General features: G+C 39.9%; 2 protein-coding genes across 2 annotated transcripts; both read left to right on the forward strand.

Annotated features, from left to right (window-relative positions):
• Positions 1-1,194: 1,194 nt before the first annotated feature.
• On the forward strand, positions 1,195-9,672 carry LOC117986724 (solute carrier family 22 member 1-like). The gene is made up of 7 exons (XM_069501740.1): positions 1,195-1,461; positions 2,578-2,809; positions 3,810-4,065; positions 4,773-5,101; positions 7,105-7,399; positions 8,205-8,386; positions 9,258-9,672. Exons 1-7 carry the CDS (start codon positions 1,247-1,249, stop codon positions 9,423-9,425), a joined length of 1,677 nt encoding a protein of 558 aa, XP_069357841.1. The 5' UTR covers positions 1,195-1,246; the 3' UTR covers positions 9,426-9,672.
• Positions 9,673-12,209: 2,537 nt separating this feature from the next.
• LOC117986725 (organic cation transporter protein-like) lies at positions 12,210-19,917 on the forward strand. The gene is made up of 8 exons (XM_034973597.1): positions 12,210-12,448; positions 13,268-13,502; positions 14,107-14,362; positions 15,164-15,492; positions 15,776-15,990; positions 16,369-16,448; positions 17,469-17,650; positions 19,750-19,917. The coding sequence occupies exons 1-8, from the start codon at positions 12,210-12,212 to the stop codon at positions 19,915-19,917; spliced, it is 1,704 nt and encodes a 567-aa protein (XP_034829488.1).
• Positions 19,918-20,475: the final 558 nt, after the last annotated feature.

Here is a 20,475-nt window from a genome sequence, read left to right on the forward strand (position 1 = left end):
CCGGTATTGAACCCAGACTCTCCCGACTAGGAGGCCGTCGTCTTAACCTATCACCACTTCTTCTTCTTCATTTGTTATTTATAGTAAAGTTGTTAGTTTTATTAGGAGAATATACCTAATATAATTGTTAGAAATTTTAATTTAGTCAACAAAAATTCTGGTTAGTTGTATGAATATAATAATTTGCGAAACTGGTTTTAAATGATGTCAAAACGATAGTAAAAGGTGTGTTACATATTTATAATAAAGTGTTTTCGACGATGAAATAATTTGTATTATTTTAAACTCGCGACTTCGTTTGCGTTTCAACACCAATTTAAAACTCTTATTTTACCCTTCTTGAATGTTCAATAATCCTACGTTATAATAGCTATCTGTATACTAAATTTCAGGCAGATCCGTCCAGTAGTTTGAGGATACTTAGATTCAGTCTGTTAGTCAGTCACCTTTTGCTTTTATATATTCAGATATTCCATGCGAAATAATTGATGATTTAACATTTTGGTGTTGACGAATTATTCTCAAAGATAAATAGGTAAGACTATAATCTATTGCCTATTAAATTTCTAGATTAAAAGCGTCCCGATAGGATTATTACTAAGATATATTTATTATCCTTACTAATCCATACTAATATTATGTATTATAAATGCGAAAGTGTGTCTGTTTGTCTGTCTGTAAGTTTTTCACGGCCCAACAGTTTAACTGTAAAATTTGGTACAGAGATAGCTTACATTCCGGGGAATGGTATAGGCTACTTTTTACCCCGGAATATCAAAGCTTCTTCACTTATTCTCCTAAGAGATTATATAGCACATTCTTTATAGCACAGAAATGATATTCATCTCAAAAGTTTCATCTCGAAAACAGCTCGGGCGCAACTTCGTTTAAACAATCATATAGTCCATACAAAATGACTCCTCACGCGCCATTTTACCTCTATAGGTCAACTGTCATATCAAAAGTACGGTTCACCATTAAAATAAGGATTAAAATCGTAGTTTTGACATGAGGACACATAAAGATAAAATGGCGCGTGAGGAGTTAAATTTTACGGGTTTATAAATCGTTTTTTTTTTAAAACATGCTGTATAGTAAAATTGCCTCTGGAGCTCCAGCTCTTGTTAACCAACCTGTATCAGAGTCACACGTTGTGATAACAATCAGTGGACAAATTCATTCGACGATAGCATGCGGTGCAGATCGCAGTGTTTTTATTTATTTTTGAAAAAAGAAAAATTTGGAAATGGTCGCAGAATCTACACGGCCGTCGGAAAAAAATGGAAATGACAGAAAAGGGAGTGTGTTCAAGAAGCCTATAGACCTGGATTATGTGTTGACCAATGAGCTGGGACAGTTCGGGTGGTTCCAGCTGCGCAACATCGTGCTGGTCGCGATACCTATCATGATGTCTGCGTTTATGAGCGAGTTCGTATTTTCTGCTGCTGCCATACCACACAGGTAAAAAAACAGTTCTTTTAAAATAAAATCTATATATATATAAAAGGAAAAGGTGACTGACTGACTGACTGACTGAATGACTGACTGACTGATCTATCAACGCACAGCTCAAACTACTGGACGGATCGGGCTGAAATTTGGCATGCAGATAGCTATTATGACGTAGGCATCCGCTAAGAAAGGATTTTTGAAAATTCAACTCCTAAGGGGGTGAAATAGGGTTTTGAAATTTTGTAGTCCACGCGGACGAAGTCGCGAGCATAAGCTAGTCTAAATATATAAAAGAGAAAGGTGACTGACTGACTGACTGACTGATCTATCAAGGCACAGCTCAATCTACTGGACGGATCGGGCTGAAATTTGGCATGCAGATAGCTATTATGACGTAGGTATCCGCTAAGAAAGGTTATTTGAAAATTCAACCCCTAAGGGGATGAAATAGGGTTTTGAAGTTTGTGTAGTCCACGCGGACGAAGTCGCGAGCATAAGCTAGTCTAGGTTTTATATCTTCATCATCGCTATCCTCAATCCATCGCTAGGTCACTATCAGCGCCAGTCTCCTCTTAGAATGAGAAGGGTTTAGGCCATAATCCGCCAAGCTGACCAAGTGCGGATTGGCAGAGACTCTCCGAATAGCAGGCCGATAAAATCACAAGGCTATATGACCATACCTTTGACTAATATTTAATTGCTTAAAATCACAATTAAATATCACTAATTGCTTTAACGGTAGGAAAGGAAAACATCGCGAAGAAGCCTGCATGCCTGAGAGTTCTTCATAATATTCTCAACTAGCGACCTCGATCGCGATATATAGCGATAACGATCTGTGCTCAATAGTGTGCCAGCGATGATTTGTTGTTGATGATGATAAAGTAATCTGTAACAACTTTAATTTTTTTTTATTTGTACCAAAAACATTTACAATTACAAGTCCCGCAAATTGCTATTGCGCTGGAACCATGTCTCATTAACATCGAAATGACGTCATTTTAACGTCAGCTGAAATAAAAATATACCATCAACTCGAATTCAGTCCAGTGCTAACGTCACTAATATGGCGGCCACGCGCATTAGCAATTTGCGGGACTAATACAATTTTACAATTTTGATTAGATGCCGTATACCAGAATGTGGTGAAGAAGGGAAATCGCACAAGTATGATCCGGAATGGATCCTGAACGCCGTGCCCGAGTCTTCTTCAGGATTTGCAAGCTGTGAGAGGTACACCCCCCGGGTTGGCACTAATGGGACCCTGGACCACTGCCCGATAAACTTGTTCGACCAGTCTACCAGCACCAGATGTGATGGGTTCGTGTACGCCAGAGACAATACTGTGGTATACGAGGTACGTACCGCATCAATACCCAGCCACTTAGGGTGAGATCTATATCTCTGACTTTGCTCAGACCTGAGACAGAGTTAAAACAAGACAGAGCTATATCTCTCACATAAATCTCTCTCGTTTTAACCCAATCGTAAGTCTGAGCAAAGTCAAATAATAATAATAAATAATAATAAAATAATTTTATTTCAGGCAATGAAAATACAAGTTACAACCCATAACAATATACACACAACATGGAGCAGATTACATTAGATATTAGAATTGAATTGAATAACAATATAAATGTAATAATAATGGAGCTAACAATTTAAAAATAAACTAATCTAAGTAAAGGTGTTATTATCGCACCGATGCAGGTTGAACCAATGTTTTGTAAAAGGATTACTAAGATCCTCTACAATAGCACATAAGATAGCGTTGGTACTGTATGTCAGTCTTTCCCAGTAGGAAGCCGTCCTTGCTCGGAGTATGGCGAAGAAGTCAGGGACTCTTGCAGCAGCAAACATAGCTTTAGCACTGCAGAAACGCGGGTGCTTCATTAGGATGCGGAAGGCGTTGTTATATTGTACCCTAAGTGCATTATAAGTGCAAAGTGCGCTCTATAGATCACAGCCTTAGGGCCAGCCCCAGACAAAACTGCAAACAGCTCCGTGGTCATCATCATCATCGTTAGCAATCGATGGACGTCCACTGCAGAACGTCTAGGTCTTGTAGGAATTTCCAAACGCCACGTTCTTGCGCACCAGCTCTTTGCGACTAGTTTGATGCCGTCGATCCACCTAGATGATGTCTACCTAGCACTTTGTAACCCCAAAGTCTATCGTTTTTTCGAACCATGATGTGTCATGCCCATTGCCACTTCAGCTTTGCAATCCTATGAGCTATGTCGGTTACACTAGTTCACCTACGGATCTCCTCATTTCTGATTTGATCACGTAGAGCAACTCTAAGCATAGCTCTCTCCATCGCCACAATAAAATAGTACCTAATCAATTTCCAGTTTGATCTCGGATGTCAAGATTGGCTGCGAGCATTAATTGGCACCATGAGCAGCGTGGGCACACTGCTGGTGCTGCCCATCACTGGGTACGTGTCCGACCGCTTCGGCCGCAGGTTCGCCCTCATCATCAGCGTGTTCAACCTGGCCCTCTTCGGCCTCATCAGGGCCTTCTCTGTGAACTACACCATGTACATAGCTCTGCAGCTTCTTCAGACTACATTTGGTGCCGGCACCTTCAGCTCGTCGTACATCTTTGGTGCGTATTCACAATTTTATTTTACTTTGTAATGCAGTTCAATCAAGTCTTTATTTGCTTAATTTATCTAGTAACTAACTGATGCCCGCGACTTCTTCCGCGTGGAATTAGGTTTTTAAAAATCCCGTGGGAAATCTTTGATTTTCCGGGATAAAAAGGTGCCTATGTCACTCTCCAAGTCTTTATCATACCCATGCAAAAATCACGTCAATCCGTTGCGCTGTTACGCCGTGATTGAAGGACAATCCAACAAACAAACACACTTTCGCATTTATAATAAGGGTACTGAGTACCTACTGATTATGTCTACAACTAAACAATTGGGTATAGCACGCGCATGAAAACTAGGTAGGTAACAACTCAAGAAAAGAGAAACAAACCAAAATCGACTAGTATTTAATCGACTAAAGTATAAATCGACTAAGTATAAATGTTAAATTATTTGTCAATTCCAAACCATTATGGCAGTAAGTAGTGTGGGACGCCCTCCAGCACGATGGACCGATAAAAAAGGACCGAATTTCAATCGTGACAAATGGATGGATGCTACCCTCAGCGTGAAAAGAACATCAGTCGTGGGACAAGGCACTATAAGTGACATAGGCAACTTTTTATCCCGGAAAATCAAAGAGATCCCACGGGATTTAAAAAAACCTGATTCTACGCGGACGAAGTCGCGGGCATCAGCTAGTTTAATACATTTTCAGCTGCCGAACTTGTCGGTCCAAAATACCGGGTGGTAACAAGTGCTACATCCTCCTCCATGTTCGCGGTGGGGCAAGTCATCCTCGGCGGAGTGGCCTGGCTGATCCCACAGTGGCGCCACATGATCATGGCGCTCCACATCCCCTGCTTCCTCATCATCATCTACTACTGGATCCTGTCTGAGAGTGTGAGATGGCTGCTGTCGAAGAAACGTTACTCGGAAGCCCAAAGAGTACTGGAAACAGTTGCGAGAGTCAACAAAACGTATATCAGTGAAAAATCTCTGCACGCTCTCACGAACCCTCCTGAACCTGCACAAGCCACGCCAAACGTAAGTTCAGCTTTAAAATGAAGTTCAGTGCCCGTAGTACAAGATTTTACGTCTCACCAAACCAAACCAAATTCGAGAGTCGAAATACTTCCACGTTACAGTAAACTGGATCTTAACTGCCTTGTTTTAAAGCTCAAGTTTGTCTACACTTCTACAGCCAGCGCTCCAAGCGGAAACATTGCGAAATTAAAATCAGTGGCGTTGAATATTTGACTTCAATTCAAGGCTGTTTAGGTCCATTTTACTGTAACGCGGAAGTATTTCAACTCTCGAATTTGGTTTCGTTTGGTGAGACGTAAAATCTTGTACTACGGGTACTGCAACAAATCGTAAATGAAAATAGTAAAAAATACCCTGCTTAAAAATGAACTAAAAAGTAAATTTTGTAAATTTGAAAATGACATAAGTAGATGTCATTGAAATAAAATGCTCAAAAAGTGAAATAAGTGCTTCAAATGCGGCCCGAAAAATATCAGTCAAGAAGCTTATTTCGTATTACCTACTCAAATTTTTAGACTTATTGCTTAGGTATTAAGTTTTATTTCAGAATAAATATTTTTATAGTCATTTGAAAAATTCAAAATTTTAAATTTACAGTCGATAACAAGAGGTCTTAAATATAAATATTTAGCAATCGTTATTAAACTTTATGTTCAAGTATTAAGGTTTACAATAAACTGAAGTTGTTGATATTATGAAACTTTTTTCTACATTTCGTAATAAGAAACATAGAAATGTATATGCGTGCAAACCGGGGTACTTGAGCGATGCCAATTCGTTTGTGAGCCCTCATCTATAACTAGTAATTATAAGTGAATGGTAGGTATTTAAAATTATAGCCAATTCACTCTGGATGTTGTAAGGATTCTAACAATACCTCATACATTCAAATCTATTGAAGCATTTAGAAAATATGGTGGAGTACAGAAATGAAACCACATGAAGAAAATAAATACATCCATTAAAACATTACACTGCTTTTTTTAGATGGTCGTATATACAGCGTTAATTCATTTGTTTTCTGAAACCAGCCGATAATAATAGATGTATAAAAATTTGTTTTCAATTTTCATTTCTAAATCCGCGACTATAATATAAACGTGTAAGTTTAGGTCATAGATTAGGACCAATCACCGATAAGTTTTTATGCACTGCAATAAAAAAATTATCAGGAATTTTTACATAAACTTATTGTCGTAATTTATTGTCTTTATATCACACGTCGTAATATTATAAACCCACTCGTATATATCTTTGCTATAATACGCACGACCTTGATCACCTATTAATATATAGTACGGTATAATAACATTGTAAATTGAAAAATTAAAAAGAGCAACCGCCGAGTTTCTTGCTGGTTCTTCTCGGTAGGAACGGCATTCCAGTGGTAAATTAAAACTACCTGACTATTCATAAGCACTTTTAAAAAGTTTACATGAATAAAAAAACATTCTATTATATTCTATTCTATTCTATTCTAATCTATTGCCTTTCAAATAATTTATTATCTCTGTTATGATTTATGAAAGCCTAGTGTTTAAGACGTCGGTCTCCTATTCGGGAGATTGAGAGTTCGATCCCGGGCACGCACCTCTAACTTTTCGGAGCACAGATTAGTGTACTTCTCTAATCTGTGTTTCGGAGTTATGTGCGTTTTAAGCAATTAAATAATATATAACATCGTGAGGAAACCTGCATGCCTGAAGTTTTCCACAATGTTCTCTAAGGTGTGAAGTCAGCCAATCCTCATTTGACCAGCATGGTGGACTCTGACCTAAGCCCCTCCCATTCTGAGAGAGAGGAGACTGTGCTCAGTAGTGTATAAATAATATTTAACTGCATTTTTAATGCACTTATCGATCGAATAAAATTTTGGTGAATTTTTCGGTCGTTTATTCTTATCTTATCTATCTTAGTTTAGGTTTATCTTAGGATCAAATTAAGACACCTTTCAGTAAAGGGTAAACTACCCTATTCTAAAGAAAAATTATGTTACTTTTCAGGCGGAGAGACCTGGCCTGATTCGCACTATAGTGAGCTCTCCGGTGTTGCTCAGAAGAGTATGCACCACCCCGATCTGGTGGATCACTTCAACTTTCGTCTACTATGGACTGTCGATCAACTCGACCGGTCTCTCTGACACCATGCATTTGAACTACATACTGACGTGCGCCATCGAGATCCCCGGCTACTTCACAGCGGTTCTTATCTTGGACCGGATCGGTAGAAAAGCCACACTGTCTATTGGATATTTTCTCAGTGCAGCGTGTAATATTGTCTTCATATTTATCCCGAACGGTAAGTTCATATGGAATTTAGATTTGGTATTTTCTCAGTGCAGCGTGTAATATTGTCTTCATCTTTATACCTAACGGTAAGTTCATATGGAATTTAGATTTGGTATTTTCTCAGTGCAGCGTGTAATATTGTCTTCATCTTTATACCTAACGGTAAGTTCATATGGAATTTAGATTTGGTATTTTCTCAGTGCAGCGTGTAATATTGTCTTCATCTTTATACCTAACGGTAAGTTCATATGGAATTTAGATTTGGTATTTTCTCAGTGCAGCGTGTAATATTGTCTTCATCTTTATCCCTAACGGTAAGTTCATATGTAATTTAGCTTTGGTATTTTCTCAGTGCAGCGTGTAATATTGTCTTCATATTTATCCCGAACGGTAAGTTCATATGGAATTTAGATTTGGTGAGTATTATCAAAACAACAAAAATCTTAATTTTCTAAGGTCATTTCAAATAAATTCCCCTGAAAACCGTATATGCATAATTCAAGAGGCAATACTCGATATTATTGCGATTTGAAATACTTATGAGGAAACATTTGAGTACACTTAGGGGTAAAAAAGAACTTACTAACTCCGTGGGAACTCTTTGATTTTCGGAGATACAAAGTAGCCTATGTCCTTGGGAGGTAAGCTAACTCTGTACCTAAAAATCGGTTAAACTATGAGCTGTAAAAAGCTAGCAGACAGACAGACACACTTTCGCGTTTATAATATTAGTATTGATTATTATTATTAATTGTATCTATGTAATATTTTATATTATACCTACTTTTCTTCATGTTGCAACATTTTCTTTTCAGAAATGACTGTTGTTCGACTGATAATCTTCTTGTTAGGCAAGTTCGGTATATCAGTGGTGATGACGTCAGTCTACTTGTTCACATCAGAGCTGTATCCCACCGAGTTCCGACACACTCTGCTGGCGTTCTCTTCTATGATTGGTCGGATTGGATCTATTACGGCTCCTTTAACGCCAGTTCTTGTAAGTTGGTTGGGTATTTACCTTCTTCATCCCAGGATATTTTGACTTTTGATACACCGCGAAAAGAACCCGCTTAACTTTCCTTTTTCCAAAATATATCCGTCCTGATTAATGACCACATGGAGAGCTCTTGGGTATTGAAATCTCACCCAACCTCAATTTCGGGAAATGCATCTTCAATGCAATTTCCACCGGTTGTTTCTATTTTTAACCGACTTCAAAAAAAGGAGGAGGTTCTCAATTCGTCGGAATCTTTTTTTTTTATAAAACCGGTGAACATCTTATACGTTAGTGGGTACTATTATTATATTCTGAGGTCTTAGTTCCATTCTATAATGACATAATCAATAGCATAGCATAACTAGACGATAATAACAATAGAGAATATGCATGTATAATTTTTTATAATTTTAATTCACTTTTTACATTGTTATACTTAACATAGTAAAAAATATAAATATTGTTTGAAATGCTCAAATTATTTTTTAAATAATATTTAAAGATCTGTTCAAACGCCGCCACTTTACGCGGGTTTTGAATGACGTCACGATTCACGTCAGTCACCTGTCACGTGTCAGTATTGCTATAGAAAAAAATTTTGACAACATGAATCGTGACGTCACGTTCCGTTTCGATCCTTTGGTCGAAGCGCATCATCAGTGATGCGTTTTGCAAATGTAAATTTCGCTCGCTTATTTTGCATAATTTATGTAATTAAAAATGAACTAAATAAAAAAATAATGGTTGCGATTTAATGTCAGGACAAAGATTCGGGGAAGAAACAATCAAGTAAAAAACCTGACGCATATTCCTTTATGTGATCGACTTTTGTATTCTAGTAAATGTACTTCATTGTAGCTAATGTTTTCAGATGGATTACTGGCACGGCTTCCCGTCTCTGCTGTTCGGAGGTATGGGCATCCTGTCGGGGCTTCTGGTGCTCACGCAGCCGGAGACCCTCGGCACCATGATGCCCGACACTCTCGCTGAAGCTGAGGCGCTGGGGAGACCAGAGTCCAAACTAAACTTCGTTAGTTGATTCAACTAAACTATTGACCTATTGCTACTGATTCTAATAGCAACAAAATTTTGGAATATTTTAATCTTTTTCTTACCATTATAAAAAATGACAGACAAAAGAGTGACATTTAAATAATATACATGTACTTACCTACCACATCTGAGCAAAATAAAACCTAAATGATTATGATTATGACAGATCCTGGCCCACCAATTTACACACAATATAAATTAATGATAACTATCTTAGCATTAAATAATCACTTAAAAATTAAATATTGTGATTTTAAACTTGCGGATGTTTTTATTAGTTTCCATTTAGTTTCACAATATTATAGGTAAATTGCTTATAACATAGAATCATTGTGACTTAAAGTTAGATTTAATGAAAAACCGCAAGTTCTAGAGGTGTTAAATCCTATGTTTAGTTATCAGTGATGAACCAGCAACAAAAGGATCCATAAAGCATACGTATAAACGACTTTTATATAACTAATAAAATGGGTCACGGTTCTATAGAAATTCTGTCATTATTGTCCTTTAATTTAATTTACTAATTGTTTTTTGTATACCTACTAATAGCACCAATATTTAGAATTTTTAATTTAAACCCTATTGTTTAATTTAAAGTAGGTAAAGTAGCACTAAAATGTAGAGCCTTTAATTTGAATTTCATTTTGTTTCATTTTTTAGCAATAATAAAAAGAAAAAGATGGCGATAAGTTTAGAGAAAGATATAAGAATCGACGCCATTGATCTCCTCGTTAAACCTAATCTTAAGTAATATAAAATTGTTACATATAATTATGTTATTATTTAAATAGAAATATACGTTTTTATTATTTGCGTTACTTTTATTTCTGTTGGTGTAACAAAAACCCAATTGGGTTAATCCGCATACCAACATTCGTAGCAGTCATGGTATTACTATTAGGATTCGGCAAAAAATGATTCGACTTCAGGCTACGATAATTCGGCATTTGGCAAACCAACTGGCCACACTATTGGGGATACGGCCGATACGGGTTTGGCCATACCATTGTCAAATCAGCTGATCGGCAGACGCGATATTCTGTGACAGCAAATAGTCCTCCCTGTGGGGTATTAGATATTATCCCGGAGAAACAAAGAGCTCACGCGCAATTTTCCAAAATCTATATTTGCGCCAACTAGGTATTCAGGCGTATACGTCATTATTTTTGACGACCTCCCTGGCGCAGTGGTGAGCGCTGTGGTCTTATTAGTGGGAGGTCCCGGGTTCGATTCCTGGCAGGGATTTGGAATTATATAACTTCTTAATTTCTGGTCTGGTCTGGTGGGAGGCCTCAACCGTGGCTAGTAACCACCGTGCCGCCAAGCGACTTAGCGTTCCGGCACGATGCCGTGTAGAAACCAAAGGTGTATGAGTTTATTAAAAACTGCCATTCTCCTTCCAGGTTAGCCCGCTCCCACCTTAGACTGGATCGTCACTTACCATCAGGTGAGATTGCAGACAAGGGCTAAACTAAAAAAATAAAAAAAATTGCCGCCGACCACGTATGATCACTATAATATCACGAACCATTTGCCGAAATGGTCCCCCGAAAGTGGAGCCCAAATAGCAGCTGGACTGGATTCATTAGACGAATAAAAAATTAGTACATTTGCAAGACGCAGTGTTGGAAGACCCCCACTGGGAGGACGGACGACATCAGACGAGACGAGCAGGGAGCCGCTGGATTCAGGCGGCGCAAGACCGTGGCGTGTGAAAGTGCCTACAAGAGATCTATGTCCAGCAGTGGACGTCTATCGGTTGATGATGATGACGATGAAGTACATTTAATTTTTGAAAAAGTTTGGTAGGTATATTAATTAATCTGCTGCAAAGTAGCAATCAGTGAGCCGACAGTACCCTGTTTTGATATCGTCCTTCTATTCAGGAGATCCAGGGTTCGATGATCGATAACTTTTCGGTGCTATGTGCGTTTTAAGCAATTAAATATGACTCACTTTAGCTGTGAAGATCACACATCGTGAGGATACCTGCATGCCTGAGAGTTCCTCACAATGTTTTTAAAGGTGTGTAAAGTTTGAAAATTCATACTGACTAGCATGGAGGTTTAGCCCTTTTCATTCTGAGAGGAGATCTCAGGGGGCTGGCGATTGCTTGAGATTAATGATAATGATTTTGATCATCTGATAAGAAGAAAAAACCGGCCAAGTGCGAGTCAGACTCGCGCACTGAGGGTTCTGTACTACAATCGTATTTTATCGACATTTTTCACGATAAATCGAAAAATATTATGCCTAAAAATAAATAAAAATCTGTTTTAGGATGTACAAGTAAAGCCCTTTCATATGATATCCCACTTGGTATAGTAATCTTACTTTGAAAGTTGAAAATAGCAATATTTTTTCAGAAACACATTTTTTTTCTTGTGATGTAACCACAAATTCACAGTTTTCAGATTTTTCCCCTCATGTCTGCTGTAAGACCTACCTACGTGCCAAATTTCATAATTCTAGGTCCACGGGAAGTACCCTATAGGTTTCCTGACAGACAGACAGACAACAAAGTGATCCTATAAGGGTTCCTTTTTTCTTTTAAGGTACGGAACCCTAATAAGATAAAGATGCGTGCAGAATAACAGGCAAGGTTTAGTCTCGGGTAATTTATCAATATCGACTCTTGATAAGCTGATAAGATCAACTACGCTCGTGGTTGAAAAAAGATGCAGAATCTTAATACTAAGTCAGATGTGCAATCGGTAAGATTAGCGAAATGCGTTAACGCATAAGTACCTACTGTCGATTTTTTTTCAAAATGTCTAAGGATCAGAAAAATAGTGAAGCAGTAACGTCTTCAGAAAGGAAAACCAGTGAAGAACAAGGAGTTAAAGGAGATGTGTATCAGAAAGTGCTGGATCTTGATGACGTGTTGGCTGACGAGCTGGGGCAGTTCGGCTGGTTCCAGATACGAAACATTCTCTTGGTAGCTTACCCCATTGTAATTTGTGGCCTTATGACTGAGTACATATTCTCTGCAGCGGCTACACCACACAGGTATATATAAGTGCATTTACCCTTTCTATCTGTAGTACACTATAATTTTTTGATAGATTGTCTATTTATCGAGTAAAGGCCTCCTCCAGATTTTTCCAAGTCTGACTACGTATCTAAACTCTTACATGATTGGTTGAGCATTTCAAGTGCAAATTTAGATGTAGAGCAGTTCATCTGAAGGGTTGTGGTCTTTATCTCCCACGGGGACCGACCGTGTTGGCAGATGTAGAGAGGTCGCTGTTTTATGTTATTTATTTGAAGAAGTTTCAGCCGGCTGGTGTACAGGGTTCTTGTTGTGGCTATTTATTTATGGGTTGATTTCTCAAAAGATATTGCGATATATTTTCCTATTTGTTTCTCTTCTTAAAGTCTTTTTTGTCTATTTTATTATTTATTTGCGCTTCACGTAATGTAATAAACACAGATTTCCGGATGCAATCTTCGCAGTTTGATAGTAGGTATTTTAAATCAAAAACTGCTCTAACTTTGAGTAAAATAATGGTCTAAGTATTAAAATTTGAGATACAACTTGATCTGAAATTCACGCTGGTAAAGAATTGATGTATAAAATCTAGTATATAATTTTGTAATAAACACACACACAAAAAAATGCATGCTAATTTTGGTTTTGTTTGTTAATAATGTTTGTTTACTGAGTAGGAAGGGACCCTGAGATACAGATTTTCTAACTTCGACCGAACTAATTGTTCCCGGCACACTTAATTGAAAAATTACACATATTAAATAACAATGAATTACATATTATTATCCTTTTACTAAAATTTTGTTTAACTGTTCGTTACATGGCTGAAATTCTAGATGTCGTATCCCAGAATGCGGCGAAGATGGAAAGTCGCACAAGTTCGACCCGCTATGGATCAAGAACGCAGTTCCAGAATCTGGTTCAGGGCTTGCCAGCTGCGAGCGATACGCTCCTCGGGACCTTGGAACTAATGGGACCTTGGAGTACTGCCCTCCCGAGCTGTTCGATCAGTCCAAGACCATTGAATGTGACGGTTTTGTTTACGTCCGAGACAACACAGTGGTTTATGAAGTTAGTATCGAATGCCACTTTCATAATATTTATCTAGGACGAGTAAAATGGCATGATTCTCGTAATCCTCGTAATTAAAAAAAAGTCGTGACGTGGGGCAATTACACTCATGTCTACTAAAATAACGAAACTATAAGAGCTATACTGTTGAGACTTGGTAAGTAGATGCATTCTATAAACCGCATTAAGATTTTTACAAAAAAAACAAAAAAAACAAAACAATTAATTTTGGGGTTCTCCATACTTAGAACTGAAACTCAAATTTTTTTTTCATCAAACCCATACATATGGGGTATCTATGGATAGGTCTACAAAAATGATATTGAGGTTTCTGATATAATTTTTTTCTAAACTGAATAGTTTGCGCGAGAGACACTTCCAAAGTTGTAAAATGCGTGTCCCCCTTGTAACTTCTAAAATATAAAACTAAAAAAAATATATGATATACATTACCATGCAAACTTCCACCGAAAATTGGTTTGAACGAGATCTAGTAAGTAGTTTTTGATTTATTGTGCAAAATTTCGATAAAATACGATTGTAGTACGGAACCCTCAGTGTGCGAGTCTGATTCGCACTTGGCCGGTTTTTTTTTAAATTCCAGTTCGACCTCGGATGTCAAGAATGGTTACGGGTCCTTGCAGGCACTTTGTACAGCATAGGCACATTGCTAGTGCTACCAATCACGGGCTACATCTCGGACCGCTATGGACGGAGGATTGCCTTGATCATCAACATCTTCAACCTCGGCTTGTTTGGGTTCATCCGAGCCTTCTCCGTCAACTACCCGATGTACTTGGCTCTGCAAATTCTGCAGACGACATTTGGCGCCGGTGCTTATAGCTCAGCGTACATTTTCGGTTAGTAAAACATTTGCAGTATAACTCCTGCAAATTGCTAATGCGCGTGGCCGCCATTTTAGTGACGTTAGCACTATTGTATAGAAGCAGGCGTAATTTTGCGGAAGTCCATGATATACAATGAACCAGGGGCTTAATTTTGCTATAATCCGCTGAAACAGGTCGAATCTGTATGTTTTTTTTTTTTTTTTTTAATCTTTATTTTTTTGGGACTTGCCCGACACGGACACGCCAGCCCCATCGTAACCTAAATTACAATCTAAATTTCAAAATGGAGTGCAACAGATAGACCCGAAGAGATATTACTGCTTATGCAGGAATATTTCAATAATTGATTTAAAACTTTCCGTTGTCGGTACACTGAGAAGACTCGTAAAACCACCTATGTCATATTTATTCATGTTATATTTCTGCACCAGCATCTCCCTCCGCAAGTTATATCTGCTACACTCCACTAGTACGTGCTGGACATCATCTGCCATACCACAAATATCGAACTTGTCAGATTCAGCTTTTTTCATCAAAAATGCGAATTTATTAGAAGGATAGTGCCCAGAACGCTGTATGATGCATCATGCAACATGCAGCATGCGAAATGCACCGCCCGCCCTCCCACTGCTAACCATGCAGGAAAAAGCAGCAACCAGGCAAGCAATACGCACGCGGGGGTTCAAACCCCCTCCCGAAATCCCAGAAAAAAGGGATTATTTTTGAAATGGCTAGAATTTACCTATTTTTTGTTGTTTCTATATCAAAATTTTTAATTTTTTTGTACTTTGAAAAAACTTTTCCTTGTTTTAGCTGCTGAGCTGGTTGGACCCAAGTATCGCGTTATCACAAGTGCCACTTCGTCTTCAATATTCTCTATAGGCCAGGTGTTACTCGGCAGCGTGGCGTGGCTGATCCCAGAGTGGCGCTACATGATCATAGCACTCCATGTGCCTTGCTTCGTGATCATCGGGTATTACTGGATCCTCTCTGAGAGCGTGAGATGGCTGCTGTCGAAGCAGAAGTATCCAGAGGCTAAGAGAATATTGGAAACCGTTGCGAGGGTGAACCAAACGCAGATCAGTGACAAATCTATGGAAGCACTAATGAGCCCTCGTCAACCTACGATTACTGTACCTAATGTAAGAATGTTTTCAGTACAATTTTTTTAAATTCATAGACTAGCGCTTGGCTGCAATGAGACCTGGTGGCAAGTGATGATGCAGCCTAAGATGGGGCGCGCTTGCCTAGAAGATGCCTATTCACTCTGGACTTGAAGGCACCACTAGGAAGGATATATTTTAATTAATTAAAACGCACATAATTCCGAAAAGTTAGAGGTGCCAGGGCTTGTAGATGGACTTTTATATCTATTCTTTACTTTGCACTTGTGTTAGCGTTAAACAATCTGATATTTTTTTTTAGGTTCAGAGACCTGGATTGATCCGCTCCATACTAAGCTCTCCAGTTTTACTTAGAAGAGTGTGCACGACTCCAATCTGGTGGATCACCATGACCCTGGTCTTCTATGGGCTCTCCATCAACTCCACTAGTCTCTCTGACACCATGCATTTGAACTACATCTTGACCTGTGCCATCGAGATTCCTGGCTACTTCACAGCAGTCTTACTGCTGGACAGGTAAATTAGGTGGTTTGATAGATCCAGCCACGAAAATTCAAATTTTGGTTAATTTTTCGAAAATAGTAGACTAATCGCACATCGAATGCTTATGGTAATGAGTCTTGCGGGCATAACATTTATGCATCTACATGTTTTTCCATAAAAACTTTGGTCAAAAATACTCATTTACTTCATATTTGTTCCTGAAAGATATTTTCTGAATTGTCCCAGATTTGCACAAATATGAAGTAAATGAGTATTTTTGACCAAAGCTTTTATGGAAAAACATGTAGATGCATAAATGTTATGCCCACAAGACTCATTACCATAAGCTTTCGATGTATGATTAGTCTACTATTTTCGAAAAACTAATATATTCTATTTTATTCTATACAGGATTGGCAGAAAGGTCACCCTGTGTTGTGGATTCTTCTTCAGCTCTGCGTGCAATATAGCTTTTGTGTTTATCCCCATGGGTTAGTACGGAATGAGTCATTTTACTGATCTAAAAACATAAAAAGAAAAGGTAACTGACTGACTGACTGATCTATCAACGCACAGCTCAAACTACAGGTCGGCTCGGGCTGAAATTTGGCATGCAGATAGCTATAATTATGACGAAGGCATCCGCTAAGAAAGTATTTTTGAAAATTCAACCCCTAAGGGGAGGAAATAGGAGTTTCAAATTTGTGTAGTCCATGCGGACGAATTCGCGAGCATAAGCTAGTTTAGTTATAAAAGTTGAAATCTAATCGTCTTTACAATATTATTTTATGCGCTTTATAATAATATCAATTTACGTAGGTACCTAATATAGATTATAATGTGCACTATAGGTAATATTAAATGGCTAACGGCCGAAGTTAATATTCAATCTATCTGTAATCTTAATATATAAAAGGAAAAGCTGACTGACTGACTGAATGATAACAGCTCAAACTACTGGACGGATCGAGAAGAAATTTGGCAGGCAGATAGCTATTAGGTATGACGTAGGCACCTGCTAAGAAAGGATTTTTGAAAATTCAATTCAACAAGGGGTTAAATAGAAGTTTAAAATTTATGTAGTCCACGCGGACGAAGTCGCGAGCATAGCTAGTCACTACCCCTATTAAAAATGCAAAAGTATGTTTGTTTGTTGGTTTGTCCTTCAATCACGTCGTAACGGAACAATAGATCGACACGACATGATTTTTGCATGGGTATAGAGTGGCATAGACTACTTTTTATCCCGGAAAATCAAAGAGTACCTGGGTTTTTAGAAAGCGAAACGAAACGAAGTCGCGGGCATCAGCTAGTACTAATATAAAAAAACCGACCAAGTGCGAGTCAGGCTCACGCAACGAGGGTTCCCGTACTACAGTCGTACCCTGTAGGTTTCTTAACAGACAGACAGACAACAAAGTGATCCTATAAGGGTTCCGTTTTTCCTTTTGAGAGACGGAACACTAAATAGTACAACTTTTTAAAGAAAAGGCTTGCGACTCTGTTGTCAGATCTCACAGTTCTGAGGCTGGTGGTATACCTGCTGGGGAAGTTCTGCATCTCCACGGTGGTGACGTCCCTGTACCTGTTCACGTCGGAGCTGTACCCCACCGAGTACCGCCACAGCCTGCTGGCGTTCTCCTCCATGATTGGTCGCATCGGGTCCATTGCTGCACCGTTGACGCCCGCACTTGTAAGTACGCCAACTAGCAACTTATATTGTTCAATCCAAACAACCTGGGTCGCGCCGGACTACGAGACCTCACAGATCCTCATCGGACACGGCTGTTTCCGGGCGCGCCTGCATAGGACGACGTTGTGCGAGAGCCCGGCGTGCGAGTGCGGCTTTGGCGACGAGGATAGGCACCATGTGCTGTGGGAGTGTCCCCTTTATGAGGACTTGTGGGTGACGATGTTGGATGGGATCGTACGCGGGGAAGCGGGGCCGGTCTTCTACACGGACCTCGTCTCATCGGCGGGGAACTACAACCGGCTACGGGAATTCGCGCACCATTGGCATACGAGGCGAAGCAGCTCGGAGCGTACAGGTGCCAGGCCGGCACCACGGAGGAGCAGCAGCGGAGATCACAGCTGTGTTAGTGACGTCTAGCCCCCAAGGGGGGAGAGTGAGCATAAGGGACAAGGAAGAGACAAAAATAATTTGTAGGGAGTCAAGAAGGCGCCCCGGGAAAAATGCCAAGAGCAAGTACCGAACGGGCGCCCTCCCGCGATTCGGCCCATATAACCGAGAGGTTGGTGGGGCCATGGGAGGTGGAGGGTTGTTCAATCCAAACAGCGCCCTGCTGGACGGGATCGTTCGTGAGGAAGAGGATCCGCGTGGTGATTACGTATTTCGCGACAGGCTTGCGACAGATGTAAATCTCGCGTTCATTGCTGTCAAACGTCCGGCTAGCGAGAGACAAAAATTGCCTCAAAGCGAAATAAGAAGAAGAAGAGAGACAGCAAATGCACTGTCACATTGCTACAGCTGTTGCGTTGCTGTCGAACTGCAACATTTTACGCAATCACCCCGCCGGTCTACTACCAGGACCTCGTTGCATCGGCGGAAAGCTTCGGCAAGCTATGGGAGTTCGCGCATCACTGGCACAAGAGGCGGAACAGCTCGGACCGTGATCGTAGACCAGTGGGTGCTTGAGGAAGGATCCGGACCGCGGGGCACGCGGGGATCTGCGTTTTTGTGTATGTCTGCCCCAGAAAGGGGAGAAAGACTCAAAGGGATAAGGAAAGGATAGCAAGAAATTGTAGGGAGTCAACATAGTCCGCACATCGCCAGGACTGGTACACCTACACCTTTGAGAACACTATGGAGAACTCTCAGGCATGCAGGTTTCCTCATGATGTTTTCCTTCACCGTTATAGCAAGTGATATTAATTACTTAATTAAAAAGCACATATATCCGAAAAGTTAGAGGTGCGTGCCCGGGATCGCACCCCCGACCTCTGATTAGAAGGCGGACGTCCTAACCACTAGGCTATCACAGCTTATAAATTATAATGCAATTAAACATTTATTATTTATCGCCAACCTGCTTGGCCAATGCCCTCTCTTCCTCTACGACCTTGTATATTACGCGACAGGTCGAGATGGCAATCGGGGTATGAGGCAGGGGGGACGCCCCGCACACTTGAACATCACCCGCGCTATCTTGCACCGGGTCAGCGCGGAAGCTGTGTGGGTGTGCGGGGCGTCCCTACCCCGATTGCCATCTCGACACATCGCGTACTATAATCGTACTAAAAAAAGTGCTTTGTACTGTAGCTGCTGCCTTCTCATCTAACAGTATCGCGACTTCATCCGCGTGAACTACACAAATTTCAAATCCCTATTTCACCCCCTTAGGTGTTGAATTTTCAAAAATACTTTCTTAGCGGATGCCTACGTTAATAATAGCTATCTGCATGCCAAATTTCAGGACGATCCGTCCAGTATAGTTTGAGCTGTGCGTTGATAGATCATTGATAAATCAGTCAGTCAGTCAGTCAGCCCTTCAGTCACGTCAATCACCTTTTCCTTTTATATATGTACTAGCTCATGCCCGCGACATCGTACGCGTGGAATTAGGTTTTTTAAAAATCCCTTGGGAACTCTTTGATTTTCCGGGATAAAAAGTAGCCTATGTCCAGGTCTTAAACTATACCCATGCAAAAAATCACGTCGATCCGTGGCTCCGTTGCGACCTGATTGAAGGACAAACCAACAAACATACTTTCGCATTTATAATAGTGGTAGTGATTTATATTCCGGTTGAACTTTTCAATGAATATTTTCAGATGAGCTATTGGCACGGCATCCCGTCGTTGATGTTCGGTTGCCTGGGCCTCGTCTCCGGCCTGCTGGCTCTCACGCAGCCCGAGACCCTGGGCTCCAAGATGCCCGACACTCTGGCGGAGGCGGAAGCGATCGGAACACCAGGATCTAAGATACAAAGGACGAGTTGATCCTGTTGATCTCGCTGAAATTACATGTCTTCAAGTGATTACGGCGTTGAGCTGTCAAACATCAAGTTTTAATGTAATAATAATATGGTGCTTTTACTTTCAAAAAATGTTCTTATCTCCTCTGAACGTTTTATCTCATCTCCTCTTATGTAGTATGCGGAGGGATCACCACATTATTATCCCAAGAATACACATATTTTCACTGGGAAATGCATTTACGCATCCCTGGCACGCACTAGCTCTTAGTCCATTAGAGAAGATCTAGTAAACAGTTTCGGAGATGACGGACGGCACTCCTCAACGAGTAACAGCAAATCAATCGCGATCGGCTTAGAAAAAACCGGCCAAGTGCTAGTAAGGCTCGCGCACCGAGGGTTCCGTACTACAGTCGTATTTTTTCGACATTTTGCACGATAAATCAAAAACTATTATGCATAAAAATAAATAAAAATTTGTTTTAGAATGTACAGGTGAAGACCTTTTATATGATACCCCAATTGATAAAGTCACTCACTTCGAAAGTTGAAAATACTAATTATTAGTTCATGACCACAATTT

This window comes from Maniola hyperantus, chromosome 11 (assembly GCF_902806685.2).
Source record: "Maniola hyperantus chromosome 11, iAphHyp1.2, whole genome shotgun sequence".
Classification (NCBI taxonomy): Eukaryota; Metazoa; Arthropoda; class Insecta; order Lepidoptera; family Nymphalidae; genus Maniola; species Maniola hyperantus.

Bases quoted from the DNA above. Each gene is read 5' to 3' on its own strand.
- LOC117986724 (XM_069501740.1), top strand. From the start codon at position 1,247: ATGGTCGCAGAATCTACACGGCCGTCGGAAAAAAATGGAAATGACAGA. The intron at 4,066-4,772 runs GTGCGTATTCAC...ATACATTTTCAG, and splicing joins CAGCTCGTCGTACATCTTTG to CTGCCGAACTTGTCGGTCCA. The intron at 5,102-7,104 runs GTAAGTTCAGCT...GTTACTTTTCAG, and splicing joins CTGCACAAGCCACGCCAAAC to GCGGAGAGACCTGGCCTGAT.
- LOC117986725 (XM_034973597.1), top strand. From the start codon at position 12,210: ATGTCTAAGGATCAGAAAAATAGTGAAGCAGTAACGTCTTCAGAAAGG. The intron at 13,503-14,106 runs GTTAGTATCGAA...TTTAAATTCCAG, and splicing joins ACAACACAGTGGTTTATGAA to TTCGACCTCGGATGTCAAGA. The intron at 14,363-15,163 runs GTTAGTAAAACA...TCCTTGTTTTAG, and splicing joins TAGCTCAGCGTACATTTTCG to CTGCTGAGCTGGTTGGACCC.